This window comes from Mandrillus leucophaeus, unplaced genomic scaffold, assembly GCF_000951045.1.
Source record: "Mandrillus leucophaeus isolate KB7577 unplaced genomic scaffold, Mleu.le_1.0 Scaffold4, whole genome shotgun sequence".
NCBI lineage: Eukaryota > Metazoa > Chordata > Mammalia > Primates > Cercopithecidae > Mandrillus > Mandrillus leucophaeus.
The window spans coordinates 8073588-8084533 of NW_012104253.1; the positions used below are offsets into that span (position 1 = coordinate 8073588).

The window sequence follows — 10946 nt, forward strand, 5'->3', positions numbered from 1 at the left end:
CGCGCACCACCATGCCCAGCTAATTTTTGTATTTTCAGTAGACACAGGGTTTCACCATGTTAGCCAGGATAGTCTCAATCTCCTGATATCATGATCCGCCCACCTCGGCCTCCCAAAGTGCTGGGATTACAGGCGTGAGCCACTGCGCCCGGCCTTATTTTTAGGTCTTTAATACAGTGTTTCTTCCTCTCATTTGTAACTACTTGCATTATTCTTGAAAATTAGTAAACTCACTGAATTGTTGTGTAATAGTTGTTTAATTATTGCCTGTACAAATGTATATTAAGGTAAAATAAAACTGACAAAATATTTCTAGGGTACAGTTGGATCCATACCAAGTGGCTTGTCAAGCTAGATACATCCTTAGTGGGTCTGGAGACTTGGTCATGAATATCCTTTGTCCTAACCAGAGTGACTCCATCTTGAATAAAGGCCAGATAAAGCCAAACCTGCTGGGTAACATTCCCAGGGGGTTGAGCACTTTTGGTCACAAGATGTTTATGGTTGAGGGACCGAGTTAATGATGCTAACTAACTAAAGACTGAGAACTTAAGGAAATGTCCTGATATTTCGAGAACAAAAAGCATTCTTAGTTTAAGAATAGGTTTTGCTTTAAATAGTACACTTGTAAATTCTCGCTGAAATCAATAGTAACATAGCATACTTATGTTCTCAAGTAACATAAGAAACAATACTAATAGCCTGTCACAAGTTGATCATAAGCCTTTATAAAAAAGTACACTATTCTCTCATTCTCTCCTTTTTTTTTTTTTTTTTTTTGGAGACAGGGTCTTGCTCTGTTACCCAGGCTGGAGTGCAGTGGTGCAATCTTGGCCACACTACAGCCTCGACCTCCTGGGCTCAAGGGCTAAAGCCATCGTCCTGTGTCCGCGCCCAAGTAGCTGGAACTACAGGCATGCACCACCACACCTGGCTATTTTTTTGTATTTTTTGTAGAGGTGGGGTCCTGCTATGTTGCCCAGGCTAGTCTGGAATTTCTTGCCTCAAGGGATCCTCCCACCTTGGCCTCCCAAAGTGCTGGTGTGAGCCACTGCACCTGGCCAAGTATACTGTTCTTAACAACCTGTACAATCAAGCACTGTTTATAGTATGGCCTTCCTCCTCATGCTTTCTGAAGACGCCCTACTCTGTGACAGAGTAGCTTTCAATAAACTCTCTCTTCTCACTATGGGGCGTTCCTTCTCTTGTTTTCTGAGGACACCCTACTCTGTAATAGGGTAGTCTCTAATAAACTATCTTCACTTCACTATACTCTGTGGCTCACTCTCAATTTTTTCCAGCGTGAGATCTAAGAACCTGCTCCTGGGATCTAGGATGAGACCCCCTTTCTGGTAACATTGCGCCAGGATTGAATTCTCAGTGACTGTAATGCGGCCATGTCCAGGCTTCCATGGACACAGACCGTTCAGTGGTGATTCCCACCCTTCCCTGTTATTGGTGATACTGTACTCTGTGTAAGTTTTTAGAGTTTACAGTGCAATTTCATTCATGTTCCCTTGGTTATCATTATGTTATCCTCAGTTAATCCTCCAAGCTGGTGGATTTATTCTGTCTTCTCCTCTCCTCTTTTTTTTTTTTTTTTTTTTTGAGACAGAGTCTCGCTTTGTCACCCAGGATGGAGTGCAGTGGCACGATCTCGGCTCACTGCAAGCTCCACCTCACAGGTTCACACCATTCTCCTGCCTCAGCCTCCTGAGTACCTGGGACTACAGGCACCCACCACCACGCCCGGCTAATTTTTTCGTATTTTTAGCAGAGACGGGCTTCCACTGTGTTAGCCAGGATGGTCTCGATCTCCTGACCTCGTGATCCGCCTGCCTCGGCCTCCCAAAGTGCTGGGATTACAGGCGTGAGCCACCGTGCCCGGCTCCTCTCCCTTATTATTATTATTTTCTTTAACACAGGATGAAACAGGTTCAAAGAGAGGCAGTGACTGGTCTGAAGTGAGGAACTAAGCAAGTGGTCAAGCCATGCTCTGTGACTTCCAAGTGCATTCTTCATCTTCTTGTTTAATAAAGTCTTGTGGAAGATAGTATGTGAAACAGTGAGTCTCAACAGCAGAAAAGAACGCAATGTTAATTCATGAGTCATGGTTCTGATTAGACTTCCACTGCCAAAGTTAACTGTTTTTTGTTTGTTTGTTTGTTTGTTTGTTTTTTGAGGCCGAGTCTCACCCTGTTGCTCAGGCTGGATTGCAGTGGCACAATCTCAGCCCACTGCAACCTCTGCCTCTAGGGTTCAACTTGCCTCAGCCTTCCGAGTAGCTGGGATTACAAGTGTCCGCCACCACACCCAGCTAATTTTTTGTATCTTTAGTAGAGACGGGTTTCACTATGTTGGCCAGGCTGGTCTCGAACTCCTGACTTTGTGATCTGCCCTCCTTGGCCTCCCAAAGTACTGGGATTATAGGCGTGAGCCACCATGCCCGGCCAACGTTAACTGTTTTAAGAAACTTTGCCTTGATTACAGTAATATGCGTTTTGTTTTTAAAAAAATTAGATAGCTGCAAGCCAAGATTTTACAATGACCCATGTACAGTAGAGACATCAAGTTGGTACATTTACAGACTTTTCTTCCCCTTTTTATTTTCAAACTCAGAGAAAAGTTGAAAGACTAGTCCAGTGATCACCAGGAATCCTACCAACTAGATCCAGTAATTTCACAATGCTTTTGAAATATGTAAAGTGAACACAACATCTGTAATTAGCACACTCTATGGTGTAACAAAGCCCTTATTTTGCTGCACCGTCAGGGGCCGATGGGAGTGGAGTTGGGACATGGAGGGGCCTCACTGTGGGACTGGGAAACTCATTTTGCTAGAATCATTGGAATCATGTGATAACAAATGCAGCCATGTGAGGGAAAAGTGAGCTGACCTCAGTGCCATGGGTTCAAAGGTCTTGTTTTGTTCAAACATAGGTCAGGTCTATGTTTTCGTCTCAGGTAAATATGGATCGGAGGGATTTTTGGACACATCTGAGAAAGTGAAAAGGAATTGAATGATTCCAATCTTGTAGGAAGTGGGGGAGCGGAGAGTCACATGTGGGAGAGCAGCTTCGACGGATGCTGGCTGTTCTAAAGACTTATCTTCCCCACACGACCACTTCCTCTGCCCCCTCCCAGGGCCCCTCTTACATCTCTCTTGACAGAGGCTGCTGAACCTGTTTGGCCTCTCACCTCTGGGGGAAGAACAGAGTGCGAGGACAGGCCCTTCAGGAGCCTGGGGGCCTCAGTGAGTGTTCTCAGCTGGGCACTGTCTCTGCTCTAATTCTTGTTCCATGTGGTCACCTCCCCAAGCATGAAAAGAGCTCAGTTGGTACTTAACTGTTAGGTTAAGCCTTGGATAAGATTTTTGGGCCCTTGCAAAGGCCAATTATATAGGCGTCTGTCAATAAATAATGTTCAGCCAAGCACGTGGCTCACACCTGTAATCCCAGCACTTTGGGAGGCCAAGGTGTGCAGATCACTCGAGGCCAGGAGTTCAAGACCAGCCTGGCCAACATGGCGAAACCCCATCTCAACCAAAAATACAAAAAATTAGCTGGGTGTAGTGGTGCGTGCCTGTAATCCCAGCTACTCAGGAGGCTGAGAATTGCTTGAAGCTGGGAGGCGGAGGTTATGGTGAGCCGAGATCACACCACTGCACTCCAGCCTGGGTGACAGAGTGAGACTCATTCTCAAAAATAAATAAATAAGTAGATAAATAAATAAAGTTCAATGTTTGCTGAGTCCTGTTAGCCTGATTATTAGACATTCTTGTCTCTCCTTAGGGGCTGGCATAGTTCCTTGCTCCTGGCACCCTGTTTCTAGCCTTACACCCCACCTGTAAGCTTTACTTACACATGGCCATGTACACTGTGGCTTCCTAAAACTCCCAGCCCCACACCCGTCAATGTGGCCCTGACAGATTTCCATCCACAGATGTCCTCACAATGGAATGTCTTGTTTTTTTCCACCTCACCCAAAAGGTGAGCATCAGAACTCTGCTAGACTCTTTTTTGTAGGCATGGGGCATCTTGCTATGTTGCCCAGGCTGACCTCAAACAATCTTCCCACCTTGACCTCTCAAAGTACTGGGAATACAGCATGAGACCTGTGTCCAACTCCACTCTTTTAGACTCTCTAAAACCAAAATAGTGATCCCCAAATGCCTTATGGGAAGGCACAGGCAATGTTATACCCCCAAGCATTCATCTGTGCACTCCTTTCCCCTCTGGGAAATCTCTCTGGAATTCCAGATGCCATTTCCTTCTGGTGCAGCTCACAAGGAAGCAGAAACCAAGACTCAGATGATGGGCTGCTTTCAGCGGACACTTGGTGTTTGCACACGAAACCACCTCTCCATCCTAGAAAACTAGGTTGATCTGGTAGAGGGGAGGAGGAGAGAGGTTCAGGGCTAACCTGGCCTTCAGGGAAAGGGTCGGGGGACTAGAGACCTCGATGGAAGTGGGCAGTGACAAACATAAGGAACCAGGACCAGGGACCAGAGCGAACCCTCCTCAAGCTGGCCAATGGCAAATAGCCCCCCGACAGTCGCTGGTTCCCTGAGTGGAACGTGGGTGACGTGGACACCTGGTAGGTAATAGGATGAAGTTAGGAGAGGGAAACTGGGTCTCCAACCCAGGTGGAGGTGAGTAACTGGGAAGAGGGCAACCTCTGGGACAAAGGGGTGGAGAACCAGAAGACCAGTGATGGCCATGGAGGCAGTCAAGAGCCATGGCCCAGCGGTGCAGTGGGCAGTTCTCAGTGGGAGAATCTCAAGAGCCCCTGAGAGATGACGAAGGAGCAGTGAGCATGCCGTCTGTCATCCAATGCCAACTTACATCTGAGTTGGCCACATCCGTCCCTGTCCTTCTCCCCTGTCCTTGATCCCTGGAGGATCAGAAATGGCCACCAGCAAGAAGGGAGGAGGAAGGAAGAGGAGAGAAAATAAAGGTGATTGAGAAGTCGGCAAGAGGAGAAACTGCATTAGATGAGTCTGAAGGCGATACTACAATAACCAGATGATGGAGGATCTCAACTGTCCAAGTGTAAAAATGAAGAAATGGCTTTATTTTTCTAATAACTGCTACTGACTGCTTTCCTGCAGGTAGCAAGATCCCTTAGAGACCTCTCAGCTCAAAACCCACTTAGTAATTATTTGGAACAGACTTCCTAAAGCATGAATAAACAAAGGGACTACTCACTATCTAAGAGTTGCAATGAAACCAGCCTGAAATTCTATCCAAGGGAAAGAGCAAATCCAGTCTGAGTTTAAAGCAACACCTTACTGTGATTACTTTGTTCAGCAAACTGGTTACAATTAATTACTAAGCGAGTAAGAATAAGTTTCCATTTATTTATACATCTTCCTGTATTACTTATTGGCCCATTTCATTAATCAATTTTTTTCTTTTCTTTTTTTTTTTTGAGAGGGAGTCTCACTCTGCTGCCCAGGCTAGAGTGCGATGGCGCGATCTCGGCTCACTGCAACCTCTGCCACCCAGGTTCAAGCGATTCTCCTGCCTCAGTCTTCCAAGTAGCTAGGATTACAGGTGCCTAACACTGTGCCTGGCTAATTTTTGTAGTTTTAGTAGAGATGGGTTTCATCATCTTGGCCTGGCTGATTTTGAACTCCTGACCTCGTGAGCCACCGCGCCTGGCCTCATCCATTTTTTTCTATTAAGGATTTCATAACTCTCTTATCAATTTGCCTGAACATTTTCTATATTAAGGATATTAATTTATCATAGCAGTGGCAATATTTTTTCTTGGTTTGTCCAATTTATGAACACGTGTGATTTTTTTTTTTCTTCTTTTTTTTTTTGAGACGGAGTCTTGCTGTGTCACCCAGGCTGGAGTGCCATGGCACGATCTCAGCTCACTGCAGCCTCCACCTCCCGGGTTCAAGTGATTCTCCTGCTTCACCCTCCCGAGTAGCTAGGATTACAGGCACGTGCCACCACGCCAGGCTAATTTTTGTATTTTTAGTAGAGGTGGGTTTTCACCATGTTGGCCAGGCTGGTCTCAAACTCCTGACCTCAGGTGATCCACCCACCTTGGCTTCCCAAAGTGTGGGGATTACGGGCATGAGCCACCTCACCCAGCTGATTTTTTTTTCTGTTTAACTTAGGAAGTTCTTCCCCATCCTACCAACAGATCATCACCAAAATGTTAACAATGAGATTATGAAGGAATTTTTTTTTGTTATAATTTCTGTACTTTACTTTTTTCTTTTTTTTTTTTTTTTTTTTGAGACGGAGTCTTGCTCTGTCACCCAGGCTGGAGTGCCATGGCACGATCTCAGCTCACTGCAGCCTCCACCTCCCGGGTTCAAGTGATTCTCCTGCTTCACCCTCCCGAGTAGCTAGGATTACAGGCACGTGCCACCACGCCAGGCTAATTTTTGTATTTTTAGTAGAGATGGGGTTTCACCATGTTGGCTAGGCTGGTCTCAAACTCCTGGCCTTAAGTGATCCTCCCACCTCAGACTCCCAAAGTGCTGGGATTACAGGCATAAGCCATGCCGCCTGTACGTCACCATCTTAATAGTAAACAGTCTTTTATTTCTCTTTCTTTTTGTAAACAGTCTTTTATAACCAGATTTTTAAAAGTAGCCACTCTTCACAAGAGCGGCGCGGCTCTCTGCTGGGTGTGCATTACCTGCGTTCTGCTCCATGCTCTCCTTGATGCCATCTAGGAGCTCCTGTGCATCTTCCACATTCTCCTCCTCCTCTTCCTCTTCGACTTCTTCTTCTCCTTCCCCTATATCCTTAGGGGCAACAATCGTCTCCTGCATACCACAGGGATATTCACATTGGATGATGCCCCACATTGATTGGCTACTCACAAATCAGCTGGCAGGTGATCCTGGAAAAAGCTTGGGACCCAAATAGGACATGTACCCTATGACAGCTGTCATGCAAAATTTTGCAGAATGCGCATATCCACAAAGACACATGAGATCCTTGAGGTTTTTCTTAACAGCATATTTAAGAGATTAGTATATTTTTGTGCTAATGCCGGAACTGCTTGAGTCAACATTTTTCTAATGTGTTATTCTAAGGTATTGGGTTGTATCTTCCTTGAAGGAACCACATGTTGTAGAAATCAAGACTTTTAATAATCATTTATGAAAACTACCTCAGTATCAGCCATTTCCAATAAAATGATAAAAAGCAGTTTATAAATAAAGTTTGATAATACCCTGAGAAACATACAACACGAATAAAACACCTAAAAGTGTTCCAGGCAACAGAGAGAACACAAGCTACACTCTGAACCGCAGCTGGAGGCAGACTGCATTTCAAGGGCAACCCATGGAAGCTGCTTCCATCTCAGAGGAAAGCCCTGTAGAGTTCTGTGTTTTCATAACTGGGGGCACCAACAAAATTCAATGAAAATAACATCTCCTGTTTACTGACATGTAAAATCAGTTGCTTGTTTATTATAAAACTAAAAAAAGCATTTCTAAAATGTCAAAATTCCCAATAAAGTAGTTAAAAGCCATTTCAGGCTGGGCGTGGTGGCTCACACTTGTAATCCCAGCACTTTGGGAGGCCAAGGCGGGAGGATCACCTGAGTTCAGGAGTGTTCTAGACCAGCCTGGCCAACATGGTGAAACCCCGTCTCTACTAAAAATACAAAAATTAGTCAGGCATGGTGGCACATGCCTGTAATCCCAGCCACTTGGGAGGCTGAGGCAGGAGAACTGCTTGAACCCGGGAGGCGGAGGTTGCAGTAAGCCGAGATCGTACCACTGCACTACAGCCTGGGCAATAAAGTGAGACTCCATCCCCCCCCCCAAAAAAAAGCTATTTTACAAGATGGCTCTGAAGGTAAAGAAGGAAGATCCTTTCTTTCCCTAAGCCAAAGCAAAAGCAAAAGCTTTGAAGGCCAAGAAGGCAGTGCTGAAAAGTGTCCACAGCCACAGAGAAAAGAAGACCTGCACGTCATCTATCTTCTGGTGTCCCAGGACACTGTGGCTCCAGGGGCAGCCCCGATATCCTCCGAAGAGTGTCCTCAGGAGAAACCAGCGTGACCACTGTGCCATCATCAACTAACTTCCCCCGGCCTCTGAGTTGGCCACGAAGAAGAGAGGAGACAAACACACACTTGTACTCAATGCGGATGCCAAAGCCGGAAAGCGCCACATCCAACAGGCTGTGAAGAAGCTCCCTGACGCCAGTGTGGCCAAGGTCAACACTCTGCTCAGGCCTGAGGGGGAAGAGAAGCCAGATGTTCCCCTGGCTACTGATTAGGGCACCTCAGATGTTGCCAACAAAATTGGGATCATCTAAACTGCGTCCGGCTGGCTAATTCGAATAATATACATATTTTCACCCTAAGAACAATACAGTAATTAATTAAAATGCCCAGGAACATAGTTTAAAGTGTTACCAGTTTTGCTATGGCTTCAGAAATAACATCCTTCAGCTGGATGTGATGCAGTTTGTAGTACTTGGCCAATTCTTCAGCAATACTGGATTTTCCCACAGCAGGGGGACCGAGAATGCAGATCTTGACTGGCTGAAAGAGGAGAGAGTAAGGAACATAGGGCAAGCTATGAATGATCTGTAGCTAGACACAGTGGTTTTCTATTTCAGGGGAGTGCTTTTTTTTTTTTTTTTTTTTTTTTGAGACAGAGTCCAGTTGCTCAGGCTGGAGTGCAGTGGTGTGCATCATCTCGCTTACTGCAACCTCCACCTCCCAGGTTCAAGCGATTCTCGCCTCAGCCTCCTGAGTAGCTGAGACTACATGTGCGCACCACCATGCCGGGCTAATTTTTGTATTCTTTGTAGAGATGGGTTTTCTCCATGTTGGTCAAGCTGGTCTCGAACTCCTGGCCTCACATGATCTACCCACCTCGGCTTCCCAAAGTGCTAGGATTACAGGCATGAGCCACTGTGCCCAGCTGGGAGTGTCTTTTGAAAACAAAGTCTCTGGACCCTGCAGGCTAACTGTCACTCTTCTGTGGAGACTCCAGAGCCACGCCTCCACCCCCACCACCACCACGGTGGCTGCCATGTCATCCCTAAAGCATCTGCCCCCTGGTCAGACAGTTCATGTTCTGGTTCATGTCCATTCATTCAGTAGGTATTCAATAGGCACCAACTACGTGGGCTGATCTGGGGCTGGTGGATAGGACCACGTAAGAAGATGTGTCAGGAACAACTCAGATCACTAAAGAGTAAGTGCTCAGGAATTACATGCTGCCAGTTTCACAAGACAGTGCACAGTACAGGGCATTTTGCTACCTTTGTAACAGTAACAAAGCAAAGAATTTCTGGTTCAGTGTGCAAGGGGCCTAATTTACTGCCTGAATACTATTTCTGTACTGAATTTGGTCTTTAATTATTAGTTTTGTTTTGTTTTGTATTGAGATAGGCGCTCCCTCTGTTGCCCAGGCTGGTGTGTAGTGGTGCGATCACAGCTCACTGCAGCCTCAAACTCCTGGGCTCAAACTCTCCTCTCAGCTCAGCCTCACAAGTATCTGGGACTATAGATGCACACCACCATGTTCATCTAATTTTTATACTTTCTGTAGAGATGAGATCTCACTGTGTGGCTCAGGCTGGTCCCAAACTCCTGCACTTAAGCAATCCTCCTGCCTCGGCCTCCCAAAGTGTTGGGTTTACAGGTGTGTGCCACTGCACCTGGCTTGGTCTTTAATAATAATAATAATTATTATTATTATTATTTTGAGATAGAGTTTCACTCTTATTGCCCAAACTGGAGTGCAACGGCATAATCTTGGCTCACTGCAAGCTCCGCCTCCCGGGTTCAAGCGATTCTCCTGCCTTAGCCTCCTGAGTAGCTGGGATTACAGGTGCACGCCACCATACTCAGCTAATTTTTTGTATTTTTAGTAGAAATGGGGTTTCACCATGTTAACCAGGCTGGTCTTGAACTCCTGACCTCAGGTGATCCACCCACCTCAACCTCCCAAAGTGCTAGGATTACAGGTGTGAGCCACCACGCTTAGCCAATTATTTTTAGCACAGTTGATTTATTCTAATTTTTAGGCCAGGCATCATGGCTCATGCCTGTAATCCCAGCAGTTTAGGAGGCTGAGGCAAGAGGATCCCTGGAGCCCAGGAGTTCGAGGCCAGCCTGAGCAATATAGGGAGGTCCCCGTCTCTACAAAAAACAAGGTCGGTTTCAGCAATATAGTGAGATCCCCGTCTCTACAAAAAAAAAAAAAATTTTTTTTAATATTGGCTGGGCATAGTCACATGTGCCTGTGGTCCCAGCTACTTGGGGGCCCAGGCTGAGGCAGGAGGAGTGCTTAAGCCCAGGAGGTCTAGGCTGCAGTGAGTCGCAGTCACACCACTGCACTCCAAGCTGGGCAACAGAGCAACACCCTGTCTCAATTTTTTAAAAATTTATTCTAATTTTTAAAAAACATACTCATTAAAAAAAAACACCATTTATCCTGCTGATAAATTTGATTGAATGCTAAAGAAGCCCTGTGGTGTTCCTAATCAGTGAGTAAATATTCATTTCTAACAGAGGTCAAAATATCAGTAACATATAGTTATTTATTTCAAAAAGATCCAAACAGTTGTGAAACTGAGGGCCCGTATTTTGCAAGGTAAATTTTGGAATTGTGCTCATGAAAAGGATTTCCATTGGTAGAGTGTCCGTATGCTTACAGATTATATAATTTCATCCACCGAGTTGGTTATTATCATTACTACCATTTGACAGGCGAGGAGACCAAGACGGCGAAGGAAGTAGGCAGCACACGGGATGGTTCTGGTGAGGAGTGTGACCCCTTCAGATAGGGATGATGGATGGTTCTGGAGAGGTGCACTATCCCACCGGATAGGGATGATGGGTGGTTCTGGAGAGGAGCACTATCCCACCGGATAGGGATGATGGATGGTTCTGGTGAGGAGCACGGTCCTGTTGGATAGGGATGATGGATGGTTCTGGTGAGGAGC

General features: G+C 45.8%; 1 protein-coding gene across 1 annotated transcript in view; it reads right to left on the reverse strand.

The window, feature by feature from the left end:
• Positions 1-10946, reverse strand: part of AK7 (adenylate kinase 7) — a 117279-nt gene that overhangs the window by 27324 nt on the left and 79009 nt on the right. Inside the window, exons 12-13 of the mRNA XM_011991806.1 lie at positions 8401-8529; positions 6664-6793 (exon numbers count right to left, since the gene is read on the reverse strand). Coding sequence (XP_011847196.1) covers positions 6664-6793; positions 8401-8529 — 259 coding nt within the window. The remainder of the gene's footprint in view (positions 1-6663; positions 6794-8400; positions 8530-10946) is intronic.